This window comes from Monodon monoceros, unplaced genomic scaffold (genome assembly GCF_005190385.1).
Source record: "Monodon monoceros isolate NGI ecotype Baffin Bay Population unplaced genomic scaffold, NGI_Narwhal_1 Super_Scaffold_11, whole genome shotgun sequence".
Lineage (NCBI taxonomy): Eukaryota > Metazoa > Chordata > Mammalia > Artiodactyla > Monodontidae > Monodon > Monodon monoceros.
In genome coordinates, this window is record NW_021703767.1 from 8,386,102 (window position 1) to 8,405,479 (window position 19,378).

At 46.6% G+C, this 19,378-nt stretch overlaps 1 protein-coding gene across 2 annotated transcripts in view; it reads left to right on the forward strand.

The window, feature by feature from the left end:
• Window positions 1–526: 526 nt before the first annotated feature.
• The window catches only part of HLCS (holocarboxylase synthetase), a 196,932-nt gene continuing 178,080 nt past the window's right edge, over window positions 527–19,378 (forward strand). For both annotated transcript variants that reach the window (XM_029214827.1, XM_029214828.1), the window contains exons 1-3: window positions 527–751; window positions 4,949–5,086; window positions 19,120–19,282. In XM_029214827.1, coding sequence (XP_029070660.1) covers window positions 557–751; window positions 4,949–5,086; window positions 19,120–19,282 — 496 coding nt within the window. In that variant the 5' untranslated portion in view covers window positions 527–556. The remainder of the gene's footprint in view (window positions 752–4,948; window positions 5,087–19,119; window positions 19,283–19,378) is intronic.

The following is a 19,378-nucleotide window of genomic DNA, read 5'->3' on the forward strand; positions in this document are numbered from 1 at the left end:
AATAAAAACAGCCTCACCTCATCTTCCCACTTGGACTGGGCAGCGGTTGTGTGTATCGGCACACTTTGGCTCCTGGTACGGTGCTGGCTGGTTAATGTCGGCTGCTGACGTTATAAACATATACACGACCCCTTCCTCATTCCGCCTCCCACCCCTCAAGCAAAGGAGGCCAGACTCTGGCTTAAGCGGGCTACCGGGCTTACCCCCCAGGTCCCCAACCTACCTCACCGCCCGCCTTCTCCCTCCATCACGTTACCTCCACCCTCCACCCTGAGTGGCCTCCCCTGATCCCCTCCCACTCACCTCCCCGGGCACGGCCTCTCTTCTCCCTCCATCACCTCCCTTCCCCACACCCCTCCCTCCAGTCCAGGCCTCCCATCTCCCTCCATACAAACGTCCCCCTCCCCCGCCACCCCGCGGCCTTCTCCAGCCGGCGCGGCCTCTCCCCGGCGGCGCGGCCTCTTCCGGCCGGCGGGAGGGCGGGGCCGAGCGCTCTGGCGGGCCGGCCGGTGGTGCGAGCGTCCCGGGCTCGCGCTGCGCCGCCGGCCGGCCGGCCATGCTCATCACGCTGTGCTACCTGTACCTGTGGGCGCGCTGGGGGCGCGGGCCCGCCGCGCTAGTGCGCACCACGGTGCAGCAGCTGCGGGCCTCGCGCTGCTCCTTCACCTTCTGCCGCGCGGCCGCGCAGCCCCGGGGCGCCCGCGTGTGCCTGTGCCGCGGCGGCCGCGTCTTCTGCGTCGGCGAGAGCCAGGTGGGCGGGCGAGCGCGGGCGCCGGGGGGCGCGGAAGGCGGGGCCGGACGGGGCGGGGGCGCGGCCTCGGGGTCTGCCCGGTGCCGGAAGCGCCCCCGGGACCCCGCGCTCCGCCCTGGGCTGTGCAGCCCGGGGGCACCCTCTGCGCCGCCGGGAGGTCGCGAGCGTGGGGTCTGGGGAGCGGCAGGCTCCGGGGCTCCACTGCACGCGATGCCCATGGAAGCCTGGATGAGACCGAAACTGTGACAGGCGATCTGGTCTCCTCTCCACGGGGTGCCGGCGCGAGCGTATGGTCGCCTGGCTCTTGGCGGTGCAAAGTAGGCTTGTGCCTGTGTGCCTGTGCGAAGTCGATTAGCACCTGAGCAGTGCCCACCTAGAGCCTCTTTCCTGACATCCTCTCCTGCCTACCCTGTGGGCTGGAGTTTGGTTGAACCTGATTTCAGAGAAAGACAGCAAATCCTCAGCTTTCTGTCGGGTGTTCCCGAGGTGACAAAAACTGCCCTGTCCCCGGCTCCTGTCAGCTGCGTCATTTACCAGTCGGGCACCTACTGATTATCTCTGAATCTTTTTAGTTTCGGTTTGCACACAATCTTGTCTTTTGGCCCAATACTTAGCCTGGTGGCTATAAGGCTGTAAGTTCAACCGGCTCTGTCACCCCCAGTGTGACCTGGGGCTGCCGTTTGATCTCTGCAAAACCTCAGCTCTCTTTCTGTGAATGGGAACAATAGTTCTTCCCACTCAGCTATCAGAAATGGGCTTCACAGTGCAGTTCTGTGCAAATTTCCATTGACTTCACCCACTTTGTCATTAACATTTAAAAGTGTTTTGCTTTTGATGGGTTTCTTGTCCTTTCCTCTTCCTGCTGGAAAGTTCGATCACTCATAGCATTAAAATGAGATTTTCTTTGTGTGTAAAACCATACACCATGTGGGAATTAAAATCTTATCTCAGGTTTGAATATTTTGTTGAGGTTATGCTTAGACATGGGATTATACTTTGATGCTACAAATCAAAAATACCCATCTGGGACTTCCCTGGTGACGCAGCGGTTAAGAATCTGCCTGACAAGCCCCAGTCGGGGAGGACCCCGCATGCTGAGGAGCAACTAAGCCCGCGCGCCACAACTACTGAAGCCTGCGCGCCTAGAGCCCGTGCTCCGCAACAAGAGAAGCCACCGCAATGAGAAGCCCGCGCACTGCGACGAAGTGTAGCCCCCGCTCGCCGCAACTAGAAAAAGTCCGCAAAAGCCCGCGGGCAGCAACGAAGACCCAACGCAACCAAAAATAAATAAATTTATTTATTTATTTATTTATTTTTTAAAAATACCCATCCTTGTTGGTATACTGTATAACACAGAATATGATAAGTTCTAAGAGAGTGCATATGTAATATCGCCTAGGTGTTCATTCATTACATACAATGGACTCCTGAGGGAAGGAGGGCTTAATTCTTGTAAGGAACCCTGACTGAGAAAGATAATAAAATGAGGAAAAATTGAGGGGTGGATTTTTTTATAGTAGTGGTTTCCAAACTGGATTCATTTACTTAAAAAATAACCTCTAGGGACTTTCCTGGTGGGGCAGTGGTTAAGAATCTGCCTGCCAATGCAGGGAACACGGGTTCGATCCCTGATCGGGGAAGATCCCACATGCCACGGAGCAACTAAGCCCATGCGCCACAACTACTGAGCCTGCGCTTTAGAGCCCGCGAGCCACAACTGCCAAAGTCCCCACGCCTAGAGCCCGTGCTCCACAACAGGAGAGGCCACCCTGATGAGAAGCCCACACAGCTCAAGGAAGAGTAGCCCCCCCCCCCCCCCGCTGGCTGCAACCAGAGAAAGCCCGCGCGCAACGAAGACCCAACGCAGCCAATCAATCAATCAATTTATTTAAAAAAAAACACCTCTAAGAGATTTAGATTAGAATAGAAATAATGAACATCCAAAAAATAATGAGATGCAAATGTCTTTAATTCTCTTGGGAGACAGTTTTACTTTTGCACATCTCCATGACTTTATTGGGCTTCTGTTAGCTTTGATAACTGTAACTAATGCCCTTCAGCCTTTGCTGACTGCTCCAGCAGGGTGTAGGGACACCTGGGCCAAACCGGCTTTGGGCTTTCAGGGTTTTTGTAACTTGCTGTCCTCCTTAGAGCTTTGCCCAGAAATCACTGTCTCACAGAGATGTCCCTGAGTTTCCAGACTAGATGTGACCAGCCAGCTCTGTATCCTCATAGACTTTAAATTGCACTTCATATTTCCAGTTTTTATTTTTTTTATTGTGACATTATTTTTTTTCATTTTTTAAATTGAAGTATAGTTGATTTACAATGTTGTGCTAATTTCTGCTGTACAGCAGAGTGGTTCAGTTATGTGTGTGTATATATATATATATATATTCTTTTCCATTATGTCCGGTTTTTATCCTTTTCTCCCTAGGAACTGGGTCTGTTTAGCTAAGCAGCTTGACCTGTAGTAGTTACTCGGTATTTCAGCAAATGAAGTAGTGGTTGTTGAGTTTAAGCTCTGATGTTCGAGGCCTACAATTGGAAAGTTTGACTATTTGTGATTAGCTACTGTTACTTAAGATTGCAGATATCGTGGGGCTGGTGATTTGGTTCGGTATATACCTATTGTTAGTCTACCTGGGCTGAAGTAACTTTATAGAATTGAATCTTATGCCTTTGCTGTCTCCATACCTTATGTACTTAAAATCATACGCAGAAGTACTGAAAGTGTATGTTTATAAAACTGAAGGTCCCCCAAGAACTGGTAAGTATCACCAAAGAGAGTTTATACAAACCGGAAATTTTAAGCTTTTTGTTTAATATACACATTTTCTATGAGTCAAGTGGACAGTCTGTTTTTTGTTTTTAACTATTATATCGATAATTATGTTTACCCACAGGAGGGGGTTTGTTCTCCCTCATTTTCCTTCATTAATTGGTTCAGCAGATATTTGTTAAGCTTCTGCTTTGTGCCAGGTTGCTAGGCCTGGTGAGAATACTTTCTGATCTTCCCATCAAGGGCAGATTTGAACTGATAAGCAACTATGGAGCTTGACCCAAATGCCTTTTTTTCTTGCGGGGGCAGGGTGATGATAAGCCCCTCCCCCACGGGCAGCCCTAGATTTCAGCTTTTTCTGCTAAGGATGTGTGCTGTTTTTAGTGTAGATTAATGTACAGTCCTTTTAGAGAAATTTCAGGAGAAGAGCAGAGACTAATGGACACATCCAATCTGCTAAACAATCTTTTTTTAAAATTTAAAAAAAAATTAATTTATTTTTGGTTGTGTTGGGTCTTTTTTGCTACGCGAGGGCTTTCTCTAGTTGTGGTGAGCGGGAGCTACTCTCAGTTGCTGTGCGTGGGCTTCTCATTGTGGTGGCTTCTCTTGTTGTGGAGCACGGGTTCTAGGTGCGCGGGCTTCAGTAGTTGTGGCACGTGGGCTCAGTAGTTGTGGCTCGTGGGCTCTAGAGCGCAGGCTCAGTAGTTGTGGCGCACGGGTGTAGTTGCCCCGCGGCATGTGGGATCTTCAGGACCAGGGCTCGCACCCGTGTCCCCTGCATTGGCAGGCGGATTCTTAACCACTGCGCCACCAGGGAAGTCCCTGCTAACCAATCTTGATGCTGTAATGGCTGGAGGAAAAGGAGGAATAGCCCTTCGGGCATCTGTCAGTAACAGGCTTCTGCTGACCATCATGCACTTCTGAGCCACCTCATCTTTTTCTTTCTTTTTGGCCATGCTGAGCAGCATGTGGAATCTTAGTTCCCTGACCAGGGATCAAACCCGTGCCCTCTGCAGTGGAAGCACGGAGTCTTAATCACTGGACCGCCAGGGAAGTCCCTGAGCTGCCTCATCTTTAAATGTGCTTCCAAGTTGTAATTTGGAAGGTTCCTACATGCTCTCAGCAGTAAGGAATGGTGGGAATAAGTTTCAGAATTAATTGCTTGATAAGAAATGTCTAGAGATTTAAAAACTGTCATGAGACATTGAGGGATGTTGCAGCTGTTTAAACAGTCACAGTTAAACAAAAAAATGCAGGGTTAATGTGGTCTATAGGAAAGCATCCAATGACCTTATTTATTTAGATGCCACCTGGAATTGCAGAGGCGGGGTTGTCCTGGCTGTTGATATAAATAGCAGTTGTGGTTCGAAGTCATACTGAATCCTTCCTTTTTGTGTTTCTTTCCCTCTATCCAGTCCATTGATGACTTGAACAAATGGGCCCTGTTTCTGGTTTCTCCTTTTATACTTGAAGCAGAACACATAGCATTTGTGACAGAGAGCATTTGGGTGCAAGGTGACACTTTACAGAGACCGTCGTCCTCTTCGGAAACTGTGAGTACCGTGTTTTTCATTTGTGTATCATAATCAAAACTAATTTGGTATTTTTATGAGTGCTCTTTCCTGGCCTTTGTGATTGATTCCCTTTCTTTTCTGATATTTTGGGTTAAATAAAAATATATTGGTAGGGAATTCCCGGTGGTTAGGATTCGGCACTCTCACTCTCTCACTGCTGGGCCCAAGTTTACTCCCTGGTCAGGGAACTAAGATCCCGCAGGCTGTGTAGCACGGCCGGGGGAAAAAAAAATTATAGTATGTATGTATGTAAAATTACTTTCACCTGTTTCTTTTTATCTTTTTTTTTTTTTTTTTTTCCGTACGCGGACCTCTCACTGTTGTGGCCTCTCCCGTTGCGGAGCACAGGCCCCGGACGCACAGGCCCAGCAGCCACTGCCCACGGGCCCAGCTGCTCCGCGGCACGCGGGACCCTCCCGGACCAGGGCATGAACGCGCGTCCCCTGAGTCGGCAGGCGGACTCTCAACCACCGCGCCACCAGGGAAGCCCTCTTTTTATCTTTTTAATGTGACTGCTAGATTTAAACCTACCTGTGTTTTGGGACTTCCCTGGCAGTCCAGTGGTTAAGACCCTGTGCTTCCACTCTACACTGCAGGGGGCACGGGTTTGATCCCTGGTTGGTGAACTAAGATCCTGCATGCAATGCGGTGCAGCCAAAAAAGAAAAAGAGAAAAGCTGCCTGTGTTTTAAGTTGTTTTGTGGCTTGAGGTATGTTATTGCACAGTGCTGCTCAAGTCTCTCCGCAGGTCATAGGCTCCCGCCCCACAACTTATTGCTTCCAAAATCAGATGGTTTATATTGCCGCGTACTTCCTGGAGATTTCACCCCAAGTATTCTGAAAGCACTTCAAACTCAGTAATGTGTCCCACACTGGTTGTTTATATTCCTCTGCTGGAAAAAAAGAAAATCTCAGGTGAACACCCCAAACTGTGCTTCCTTTCACCCCCTCCTGCATCCTTCCTGCCATTCGGTTAGGAGTTCTACTAATTCCACTCCCCAGGTGTCCCCAGGCTTTACTCCTTCACTTCCCTCCCTCCTCATTCCATTCTCTTCTTCATTATCTTTTTGTTGAAACTGTGAAGATGTCATCCCATCTTGGGTGCCTTCAGTGCGGTTTCCTCTGGATGGCCAGTTATCTTTCTAGACACACATCCAGTGGGGTTGTACTCTGGCGTAAGCTCTCCATGGATGCCTTCTGACCAAAGCCAGCACCTCTCAGGTTCATGGAAATCTGACCCTAACCCCCCTTGTGTGCTGCTTCTGCTCGGGTGTCTGTGATGAGTCCTTTCTGCCTTCACTCACCCACCGAATGTTCCCCGCCTGCCGCGTTGATAGTCCAGGAGGGGTTTTGCTGATGACAGAAAGCCATAGTCACTGGACCTCCATCTCACAAACACTGTCTTTAAGACATTGTATTGGGGACTTCCCTGGTAGTCCATTGGTAAAGAATCCGCCTTACAGTGCAGGGGACGAGGGTTCGACCCCTGGTCAGGGAACTGAGATCCCACATGCCGCGGGGCAACTGAGCCCGCATGCCACAACTACTGAGCTCGCGTGCCACAACTACGGAGCTCGCCTGCCTCAGCTGGAGCCCAGGCATCACAGCTACAGAGTCCCCGCGCCCTGGAGCCTGTGCGACACAACTAGAAATAGAAAAACCGCTCGCCACAACTAGAGAAGCCTGTGCGCCTCATCGAAGATCCTGAGTACCACAACTAAGACCCGACGCAGCCAAAAATAAATTAAATAAATATTTAAAAAAAAAAAAGACATTGTATTTGGATGAACAAAAAGGAAGAGAGGAATAAGACTGGAAATAATTGACTACAACTCAAGGTGGATAGAAATGAGAGTTAGGAGATAGGTGAAGTAAAGGAGAGCAGGAAACTCTCCTTTGTTTGGGGCTCGGGAGGGGGCGTAGGATTTGGCAGGTAGCCTGAGAATAGCCTAGTATGCTACGACATTATGTTTTCTCCTGCAGGTTCCTACTGTTTTATTAACCTTATATATACTTATGATAATAATGATAAAATTTATTGAGCCCCTGCTTGGCATGTATATGTATTACCTGTAATGCTTACAATTCTACAAGATATTATTGTAATTTGTTTTTTTTTTTTGGCTGTGGTGTGTGGCATGTGGGATCTTAGTTCCCCAGCCAGAGATCGAACCCGTGCCCCCTTCAGTGGAATCGTGGAGTCTTAACCACTGGACTGCCAGGAAAGTCCATTATTGTCATTTTTAAAGATAAGAAAACTGAAGTTATCAGATTAAAGGTTGAAGTTTTCTTTTTTTAAAAAAATTTATTTATTTATTTTTGGCTGCGTTGGGTCTTTGTTGCTGTGTGTGGGCTTTCTCTAGTTGTGGCGAGCAGGGGCTACTCTTCGTTGCCGTGCGTGGGTTTCTCATTGCGGTGGCTTCTCTTGCGGAGCACGGGCCCTAGGCGTACGGGCTTCAGTAGTTGTGCTGCAGGGGCTTAGTTGCTCTGCGGCATGTGGGATCTTTCTGGACCAGGGCTCGAACCCGTGTCCCCTGCATTGGCAGGCGGATTCTCAACCACTGTGCCACCAGGGAAGCCCTTGAAGTTTTCTTATATATTCTAATGCTATATATATTTAGTAAGATTTCAATTTAAAATGAGGGCCAGAACTTCTAAAATATTGCAATTACATAAAATATTAAATATGCACGGATTCCTTTTTAACACAAAAATATGACTGCTGTGCTCTTAATTTCCTAAATTGTTGTTACTTAGTGTATATCTTTATACACATAGCATTTAAAATATTTTATTTATTTATTTATTGTTTTGGCCATGCTTTGTGGCATGTGGGATCTTAGTTCCCCGACCGGGGATCGAATCCTTCGGTGGAAGCACGGGGTCTTAACCACTGGACTGCCAGGGAAGTCCGCACATAGCATCTTAAGCAGCACAGTTACTGTATTATGTAACGTACAGGCTAAGCTGTTGTAACAAGTGATACCCAGCCCACAGTGGTTCAGAGAAGAAGTTTACTCATCTCTGAAGGCGTGGTCTTGCTCTGGAAGGCCATCCAGGGACCCAGCTCCCTTCTATCTTGTTGCTCTGTTGTCTCCCCTCTGCCATCCTTCTTCTCTCTCTTGGTGGAGGCTGGTTCCTGCTACCCCCCACCCCGCCCCCCTACTGGCAACCTCATCCACATCCCAGCCCTCAGAATGGGGGACGAAGAAGGACGGTAGGGACCAACCAGGTTCCTCTTTAAAACTGTGATCTAGAACTTTCACTTGTCACTTCTGCTCCCATCACTTAGCTGCAGGGGAGGCTGAGAAATGCAGTCCATAGCTGGACAGCCATGGATTCGGTAGAAACCTGGAGTTCTGTTATTACAAGGGAGAAAAAAAGGCTAGATATTGGCAGATAATTAGCATTTCTGTCACAGTTATTTAATTTACCTTCTAAGGGTAATTTAATTAAGATCTCGCTTAATGGCGGTTACTTAATTCTTAATTTTCTGGGGGTAAAAGGATGCCTACCCACCAAGGGTACTATCCAGTTAACTCATCTTTTTTGTGATCAGAGGGTTTGGTGGGTCTTGCAGCCAGGAGCTGGAGATGTCTAGAGCCATATGTTGGACCACTCTGGCTATTACACAGAGCTCCATTTTGTAAACTGGGCTTCAGATATTTTTTTAAAAAATAAATTTATTTTTATTTATTTATTTCTGGCTGCATTGGGTCTTCGTTGCTGTGCGAGGGCTTTCTCTAGTTGCGGTGAGCGGGGGCTACTCTTCATTGCAGTGTGCGGGCTTCTCATTGCGGTGGCTTCTCCTGTTGCGGAGCACGGTCTCTAGGTCCGCGGGCTTCAGTAGCTGTGGCACGTGGGCTCAGTAGTTGTGACTCGTGAGCTCTAGAGCACAGGCTCAGTAGTTGTGGCACATGGGCTTAGTTGCTCCGCGGCATGTGGGATCTTCCCGGACCAGGGCACGAACCCGTGTCCCCTGCATTGGCAGGCAGATTCTTAACCACTGCACCCCAGGGAAGTCCCTGGGCTTCAGATCTTAAAAAGGAGCTGATTTCACAGGTCTCTGTCTTCTCGGTCTGCTGTTACCCTTCAGGTTGATTGTTTGATGGGATTTTGCAGCTTGGGGGCTCTTATGACTCTATGTATTTTTCACTTAACTCTAAAGTCATTTGAATTTGACAGGATCCTAAGATATTTAACAGCAAATACATTATAGAGGAAAGACTTTTGAATTTGTTGAGACCTTACATTCTTTCCCATTTTTAGGATTGTACAATACCATGCTTACAGATGCAATACCGTTCTTACAGATGTCAGAAAATGACATCTTTTGAAAACTTTGGATATCTCAGATGGCTTGCATCTGTGGTTTTTCTACACACCCCCAACAGCAAATGAATGAATCTCAGGAATTAAGTTTAAAAAACGTAGCATTCACATATTCCTATTTTCACTTAGTCATTCTTTCACTAACAGATATTTATTGCACAGCAGACTGTGTTCTAATTATTTTGTTAGGTGCCATAGTAGATACCAATGGGCTGTGGCAGATTCAGCTCAATTTTCAGTATCTTCTTTGCTTACATTAGCAGTCCTGTTCTGTAAGAATCTCTGACCCAAAGAACTTATACAGTTCTCTTATTGCAGAAAATTCACTCATGTCCCTATTGTTCTATCAAGGCCTTCATTCATTCCTCCATCCAAGGTTTACTGAGTGCCCATTGTGTGCCAGATTGTGTACTAGGGCTGGAGGTATGTTGTATGGAGATGAAAGATGCATTTAGAGACGACAGTCACGGTCATCTTAAGGAGCTCACAGTGTCAGGGAGAAGACAGCTAAGGAAAGGGACAATTAAAGTTCATTGTGGGGCTTCCCTGGTGGCGCAGTGGTTGAGAGTCCGCCTGCCGATGCAGGGGACACGGGTTCATGCCCCGGTCGCGGAAGATCCCACATGCCGCGGAGTGGCTGGGCCCGTGAGCCATGGCCACTGAGCCTGCGCTTCCGGAGCCTGTGCTCTGCAACGGGAGAGGCCACAACAGGGAAAGGCCCGCGTGCCGGAAAAAAAAAAAAAAAAGTTCATTGTGAAAAGTGCTCTGGGAAAGCAAGTATGGGGGTGATGGTGAATCTATCCAGATGTGGTGGCGTCAGGAAGGATGTTCCAGGGGCGGGAAGTAATATCTGAGTTAAAAAAAATTTTTTTTTTGCGGTACGCGCGGGCCTCTCACTGTTGTGGCCTCTCCCGTTGCGGAGCACAGGCTCCGGACGCGCAGGCTCAGCGGCCATGGCTCACGGGCCCAGCCGCTCCGCGGCATGTGGGATCTTCCCGGACCGGGGCACGAACCCCCGTCCCCTGCATCGGCAGGCGGACTCTCAACCACTGCGCCACCAGGGAAGCCCAATATCTGAGTCTTTAAGGAAAAAACAGGAATTACGTGAAGAAGGAGGCCAAGGCTTCCAGTCAGAACAGCAGATGCAGAAGCACACAGCATTTGCACCTGGAGAACTGCACACAGTTCAGTACAATTGGAGTCTAATTAACATGAGTTGGGGGATTGGCTCGGAAGAAGGCCAGAGGGGAAAGATGGGACTGGAGTGTTACGTGGGAAATTACCTTGATGCAGCGATAGCTTTCCAGAACATTACCATGCAGGTTATCCGGCGGTCACAGAATAGAGAGGCTCACAGAAGAAGTTAAGATGCTCAAACTGCACAGTTTATTAAATCGATTCAAAATGTACAGCAAGAAACAGACAGTTCTGGGGTCCGTTAACACTTAGATGGGGTGGCCGAGGGATGGAAGGACTGCATCCCTGAATCCTGAGCTAGGCAGTGTTCACACATCCTGTCTCTCTCTGCTGCATCTGCCTTCCACGCCGAGGGTGTGGTTACAAGGACCAGAGTTGAGGTTAAACAGGGGACTTGGCAGATGGAGGATGCCTGTGGCTGGCACACACTTGCTCTATTGGAGAGATTTGGGACATGTACGCCTGGAAGAGCTGTGGCTTACTAGTGACCTGCTGAGAAGCTGTGCATTTTACCTGTATTTCTAGGCAGAATATACATGAGACCCTAATGGGTGGCTGATTTAGGGATGACATAACTGTCAATCTGGAGGTGGCATGATTTGTGTCTTACTAATATTTAAGATTTACTTGGTCCATCCATGACTTTCTGCTTAGGAGGAATACTGTCTTTTGTTCTGTCCCTTTTATCTATGTTCAACACACATACGTTCCTTTTGTCTCCCCTATCTTTAGCACGTCTTAAAAGTTACTGACTTATATATCTATGATCTTCATGCTGTTTGTTGTTCTTGTTTTTGTGTAGCAAAACTGAATGTTCTTTAATAGTATGGCAAATACACAGGATACACAGATTGTAAAAGTTTTCTTTGCACTAATTAGGAATTTGGACTTTATCCTATGGACAGTAGGCTAAAACATTTTTCTTTTCTTTTTTAAAAAAATTATTCTTTTTTGGTTTTCTTTTCCCTTTAAAAAAATTTTTTTTAGCAGAATTAGCAGATTTGTACGTTAGAAAGATCACAATTCAGGCAGATTGGAGACTGGATTGGAGGGAGGCAGACCTGGAACAGATTGTACTCCATGTGGGAATGGAGACGAGCCTCACAGAGTATTGGTAGTAGGAAGGGGAGACGGGGACAGATGTAGGAACTTTTTATGAGATGATGAGGGATTTGGGGGTGGATGGTGGGTCATTCCTGGAGACAGGGAATATGGCAGGAGGGGCTGGTGGAGGGACCCCTGTAAAGAATGCAGTTTTGCACATTGTTTTAGTCAGCTTTGCTGAAATAACAGGTGACCTCAGAATTTCAGTGGCTTCTAACAGCAAATCTTTGTTTTTGCTCATGTCACACGTAGGCTGAGCAGGTTTGCTGCTGCTGTTTCAAGCTGCGACTTCTCTAGGCTCTGCTCCACACACCTTTCCCTTGCAGGGACCAGACCAGAGGAGCATGTCCGTCTCACACAGAGTGGAGGAGTGAGAGAGCTGGCTGAAACTCAGTGTAGTGGGTTTAAGATGGCTGCAAATTCCTGTCTCTTATTGAGAGGCGGAGTCTTATACCCCTCTCTTGAATCTAGGCTGACCTTGGTGATTTGTTTATCTAATAGGATGTGGTAGAAGAGACATTCTGGGGCCTCCAAGGCTAGATCATAAGAAACCTTGCAGCTTCCACCTGGGTTCTTGGAACCCAGCTCCCATGCTGTGAGGAAGCTCAAGCTGCCCTGTGGCAAGGTTCCCATGAAGAAGAACTGAGGTCCTCAGTGGACCGTCCTAGTTGAGTTCCCAGCTGGCAGGCGGCTCCAGCTTGCCAGCTGTGTGAGGAAGCCACCTTGGAAGTGGATCGTCCAGGCCCAGTTGAACCATCCTAGCTGATGCCCTGTGGAGCAGAGTTGAGCCGTCCTTGTTAAGCTCTGCCCACATTGAGATCTGTGAGCAAAATAAATGATGAGTGTAAGCCACTAAATTTTGGGGTGGTTTGTTACCAGCAGTGGATAACCAGAACACTTGGGATGTCTGTTAAAACTTCTCCTCTTCCTCGGGTTACCAACATAAGTGGGGCAGGGATATAAAGTGAACAATTGGGGATGCTAGTGCAGTACACTGTAGACATTGGGTCTCAGGTGCTTATGGAGCATCTAAAGAACACACATGATAGGGACTTCCCTGGCAGTCCAGTGGTTAGTGCTTCCATTGCAGGGGGCATGGGTTCGATCCCTGGTCTGGGAACTAAGACCCTGTGAGCTGCGTGGCCAAAAAGAAAAAAGTTAAAAAAAAAAGAAGAACACACATAATAGAAAAAGGTTATGACAACAAGGGTATTTCTATTATTTTCTGATTAGCTCTCATTTATTCAGAAAATTAGAACACCTAGACCACCCTTTTTCTTGAGTTTCTGGTCAGTTACGGTTTTGCAGAACCACCTTAAGTCTCACCTGGGTCACTTTATTATTTCAGCTCTTGCTTGCTGTGGACTTGTCATATCCCTTACACTGTCACTTGATTTTCCAACATCCTTCTCTTAAGAGCACCATGGGGCATAGTATCTTTTTAAATAATAGAGTGAAAATGAATTTTGTAGTACTCCTGTATCCTTTCTGTTTTCAAACCCAAAAGGCATTGAGAATAACCGAAAGTAAGAAATAACCTCTTCCCCTTACTCCCCTGGTTTCAGATTCTTCACATCTCTGAGTGTCTAGCCTTCCTTCATTCAATTCATTACTAGATGTTTAAAAACCTAGCATGTAATTACACTGATTTGTAAGAGGAGAAACAAAGAGCCAGAAAATTAGCAGTGTCGATGCTGTGACATTGATCTTATTCAGGGTAACTGATTGTAACTTGTATTTATCTGGTTTCTCTTGAGAACAGAATAGGGTGTGTGTGTGTATGTGCGCACGTGAATGCATTATACATACATACATACATATACATATATGTGTACATATATAGGGAGAGAGAGGGAGGAAGTGGCGGGGGAGAGAAACAGAAAGAAAGAGATTATTTTAAGGAATTGGCTCATGTGATTGTGGTGTCAAATCTGCAGGGCAGGCGGGAGGCTGGAAACTCAGGGGAGATAGATGTTGCAGCTTGAGTGTGAAGGCAGTCTAGAGGCAGAATTCCCTCTTCCCCTGGGAACCTCAGTCTTTTTCTTGTAAGGCCTTCAACTGATTAGACGCGGCTCATCCACATTACAGAGGATAATCTACTCAAAGCTGACTCATTTTAAATGTGAACCACATCTAAAAAATATCTTCACAGTCACCTCTGGACTGATGTTTGGCCAAATGTCCAGGTACCGTGGCCTAGCTGAGTTGGCACATAGATTAACCATCACCTAACTGGTTGTTGGGATTCCCATTGCCCGATTAGCTGCAGAACTTCAGCTCCGCACCTGCTGCAGGCGGCCTTGGGAAGGGCAATTTGTTGTAGAGAGTTTAACCCCATCCCGTTGGTCCCTGGATCCCCTTCCTGGTGCACGTGTGTGTTGAGTTGAGTAGAGTGGGCACATCAGTGTAGTCACTGCAGCCTCAAGTCCCAAGCTCGGGTTATGGAAGGGCTTTCTGCAGGCTGCACAGGAGAGGAGGACATCCCCTTGTTTAGGGATGACCAGGGCTTCTTTGCCTTTGATCTTGGGGAGTAAGCCTTTTGCTTGACTTCCCCTTTCTTCCTCTGTCCCTTTGTCTCCAGTTGGAAGTGCATATGGGAAGTGGCCTGTTTGCTTTTAGCCACCGGGCGGATGGCAGACACCCTGGATGAGTCCCGGTGACACTGCGGCTTTGCTTTGATCGGGGCCGCAGCGCTGCTTGGAGGAGTTTGCATGGTCTGTGGTTCACGGACCACGTTCCTAGAAAAAGGAAATGCACTGAGGTGAGGAAACAGCCGGCCTAGTTGAGAAACTTGATCAGGGACGTGTGTATATATTGTTCTCTGGCTGCTTCCTGTCCTTCCCCCCTTGCTTTATCTCCTGCGTCTCTCCTGGGTGTGAGGATTTCATTGTTGGCTCCTTTTACAGGAAGTGCTTACTTTGAGGCACAGCTCCACGCCAGTGCCCGCTGCAGCAGGGTGCTACATCAACGTCTGAACAACTAAATTCTGGGCTGTATCTCCACTGGCTGAGTATTTGTCCTTATTCTCTGCCAGCGATAGCGCTGAGAACAAAGCTGCTTTTAGCCTCATGCAGGAGGTTGCATTGCTTCTTTTCATGTTTCCCATTCACCCTCATCTGAAAAGTCAGCTCTTGCCAAGGCGATACTTTATCTTCTCATCCTCCTGAGCTGACATCCTTCCTGCATTCTCAAAGCTGGGAATCAACTAAATATTTGTCTGAATTGTAGACTTCAACTCTTCACCCTGGATCAAAGGTGTCCTATTTGAAACGCAGAGTCCTACGGAAGCATTGGTCAGGCTGGCCCCTCCAGGTGAATCCTCCTCACTCTGGCTGGATGTCTGGGAGGAGGTGGGAGAAGTACGTGGTAAAAGGGAGGGAAAGCTACATGTAGAGCTAACAACTCTGAGGTTTCCCTTTCTCGAAACAGGCTAGACTGATTAGTGAGTTTCGACCTTTTGACCATAAAGGCTTGCATTTATTATTTTTCCCTCGAAGACACTGTTTCTCAACTTTAAAAATTATTGTTTGCCTAAGGAGAAAAGTTAAATTCAGTTTGAATTCTCTTTAAGGAGAAAAATGAAATACTAAGGCATAATGATTCTGTGGGGTAGTGTTGAACCTTGGAGGACTCCAGACTCTTTTCTTTTTCCTTTTAAAATTGAGATACAATTCACATACCATGAATTTCATCCTTTTAAAGTGTATAATTACAATTCAGTAGTTGTGCAGTCATCACCACCATCTAATTCTGGAACATTTTTATCACCCCGCCCAAAAAAAAATGTGTACCTATTTGCAGTCACTCTCCAGTGGTCCTGTCCCTGGGAGCCACTAATCTACTTTCCATCTCTACAGATTTGTCTGATTTGAATATTTCACATAAATAGAATCATATAATATGTGACCTTTAGTGGCTGGCTTCCTAGACTTAGCATAATGTATTCTAGATTCAGCTACATTGTAACATGTATCAGTACTTCATTCCCTTTCATGGCTGAATAATATCCCATTGTATGGATATATACATTTTATTTATCCATTTATCTGTTGATGGACATTTGGGGTATTTCTACTCTTCGGCTATTATGAATAATACTGCTATGAACACCTGTGTACCTGTGTTGTGTGTAGATGTATATTTTTAGTTCTCTTAGGTATATACCTAGGAGTGGAATTTCTGGGTCCTTTGGAAACTCTGTTTAGCTTTTTGAGGAACTGATGAACTCTTCCAAGGAGGGTGCAGCCTGTTACATTTCTACCAGCAGTGTACTGGGGTTCTGATTTCTCAACATCCTCAACATTTGTTATTGTCCATCTTTTTTTTTTTGGCCATGCTTCATGGCATGTGAGATATTAGTTCCCTGACAGGGACTGAACCAGATTGGCAGTGAAAGCGTGGAGTCCTAACCACTGGACCACCAGGGAATTCCCTATTGTCCATCTTTTTGATTTTAGCCATCCTAGTAGAGGATGAAGTATCTCATTGTAGTGTTTTGTTTTGTTTTGTTTTTTTAATTTATTTTTGACTGCGTTGGGTCTTCGTTGCTGCACACGGGCTTTCTCTAGTTGCGATGAGCGGGGGCTACTCTTTGTTGCGGTGCACAGTCTTCTTATTGTGGTGGCTTCTCTTATTGCGGATCACGGGCTCTAGGCACATGGGCTTCAGTAGTTGTGGCTCTTGGGCTCTAGAGCGTAGGCTCAGTAGTTGTGGTGCACGGGCTTAGTTGCTCTGTGGCATGTGGGATCTTCCTGGACCAGGGCTCTAACCCGTGTCGCCTGCATTGGCAGGAGGATTCTTAACCACTGTGCCGCCAGGGAAGTCCCACTCAAAAATTTTGATGAAGTCCAATTTATTTATTTTTTTCTTTTGTTGCTTGTACTTTTGGTGTCTTATCTGAGAAACCAGTGCCTGATCCAAGGTCATGACGATTTACATCTATGTTTTCTTCAAATAGTTTTGTAGTTTTAGCTCTTACATTGAGGATTTGATCCATTTTCAGTTAATTTTGTACCTGGTAATACATGTTATGAGATAGGGGTACATCTTCATTCTTCTGCATGTGGATATCTGGTTGTACCAGCATAGTTGTTGAAAAGATGATTCTTTCCCTTTGAGTTGTCTTGGGAACCTTGTCCGAAACCAATTGTCTACAAATGTATATGTTTATTTCTACACTCTCAGTTCTATTCCATTGATCTATATGTTTATCTTGATGCCAGTTGTACCCTGACTTTAATTAATTAATTAATTAATTAATTTATGGGCCCTGACTTTTAAATCCCAGGTTTCCTGGATAAGAAGTAACCTCAGGGCCAAAGTTCCTTGGCTTGTGGGAATTCCCCTTACCTCTGTAGGTTCAGGATTTACCCTGGCATTTGGCCCGGAAGTTCTTCATTATCTAGTCAATTGTCCAGTGCTTTTAAAATGATGTTTTCTTTATTTATCCAGCATTTACTTATTTATTTATTTATTGCTGAGTCGGGTCTTAGTTGTGGCACTTGGGCTCTGTAGTTGTGGCACGGACTCAGTAATTGCAGCACGAGGGCTTAGCTGCCCCGTGACATGTGGGATCTTGGTTCCCTGATCAGGGATTGAATCTGCGTCCTCTGCATTGGAAGGCAGATTCTTAACCACTGGACCACCAGGGAAGTCCATATCCAGCATTTTAAAATTGTTTTCAGCAAGAGTTAGTTCTAAAAACCTAACCTAACAATATAAAAAATGGAATTCAAAAGTATATATCTCTGATCATGAAATTTGGGGCAGGACATCCCTGAGAAGATTTTGGGAAGTAGGGAAATTATTCATGACATCTTGGAAAAGGACCACTATATTCAATATTGCTTTTAAAGCCACATTCTAATAATAGCAGTTTCCATTAATTAAACACTTTTTCTGTCCCAAGCTTTCTACTGGGGGCATTACATAAACTCTTTAATTTCATTAACATAACAAACCTATACAATGATGGGTACTATCATTATTCCTGTTTTATGAAATGAAGAAGCTGAGACTTGAGAGGTTCTGAGACGATTAGCAGAGTTTGACCCAGACCCAGATCTAGGGCTCCAGAGCCAGGCTCCCAACCCCAAGGGGCTCCCCTTCTTGTCCCAGTCTCAAATGTTTTCATAAACACCGGAAGGCTTAAAGCAGGGGCCCCCAACCCTTGGGCCACGGACCGGTACTGGTCCATTGCCTGTTAGGAACCAGGCCACACAGCAGGAGGTGAGCGAGAGGTGGATGGGCGAGTGAAGCTTCATCTGTATTTATAGCCGCTCCCCGCCGCTTGCATTACTGCCTGAGCTCCGCCTCCTGTCAGCATTAGGGTGAGTTGTATAATTATCTCATTATCTATTACCGTGTAATAATAATAGAAATAAAGTGCACAATAACTGTAATGTGCTTCAGTCATCCCGAAACCATCCCCCCTACTCTGGTCCGTGGAAAAATTGTCTTCCACGAAACTGGTCCCTGGTGCCAAAAAGTTTGGGGACCGCTGGCTTAAAGGACTGAGCTTTGTCTACTCTCATTTTCCCTGTCCCCGTTGTGGTGGAAATGTGAACTGCGACAGGCCGGAGCTCTCTGCAGACAGTTGCTCTCACATTCAGGAATCAATGGGAAGCATGTTTAAACTTCTGATTCCTGGGCTGCAACTCCAGAGAGTCTGAAGCACCAGACAGAGAGTAGTGCCCAGAAACATGAAGTTTTCATCTGCTCCCGGGGAGTTCTGTTGTAGTGGGTCTTGGACCGCACTTTGAGAAAAGCTGATCTAAGGGTGAATGAATATCCACGAATCATTGGATATTGCGGGTTTGTTCTTTCCTATTTCCTGTTAGTGAAGGGCAAGTTTATGTCTTTCCAGTATGTAGGGAATGGCCCTTTCCCCTTTTAGTCCCTTGAAAAGCAGTTAAGACTTCAATTACTTTTACTTTTTTTTTTTTTTTTTTTTTTGTGGTACGCCGGCCTCTCACTGTTGTGGCCTCTTCCCGTTGCAGAGCACAGGCTCCAGATGCGCAGGCTCAGTGGCCATGGCTCACTGGCCTAGCTGTTCTGCGGCATGTGGGATCTACCCGGACCGGGGCACGAACCCGTGTCCCCTGCATCGGCAGGCGGACTCTCAACCACTGCGCCACCAGGGAAGCCCTTCAATTACTTTTAAATGAGAGAGTACATCTAGTGCTTTGTAAGCCCTGTTAAGTAGAAATGAGAATGTTTGAGCCAGGACATCTTTGATGTTAAAATGTACTATCCAGTAATTCATTGTTTGACTGTAATATAGTGGTGGGAGTTGAAGGGAAAAGTAAAGTATCTGGTTATTTTAGAGAAGAAAAATCTCATCCTGCCTTTCTTCCTCCTCCCTCACCCACTTCTTCTCAGATTGTGAAGTGGTCGGATTGTTGCTTGCCGTTAGCTTGCAGACCTGGGGATCCTTATCAGTTAATCGCCAAAGCAAGTGTGGATGACTTCAGCAAGCTGGGAGTGGCGTTCCTTGAAGATAGACTCCAGGTGGCTAATGGACTGATACCCCAAAAGATCGTTTGTAAGTCTTCTTAGGAAATGTTTTCATCATAGCAGTATGCCATTAGTTATGAGCTTAAGGACTGTTGTTTGGTATGACTTTAGGGCAATGCTTATG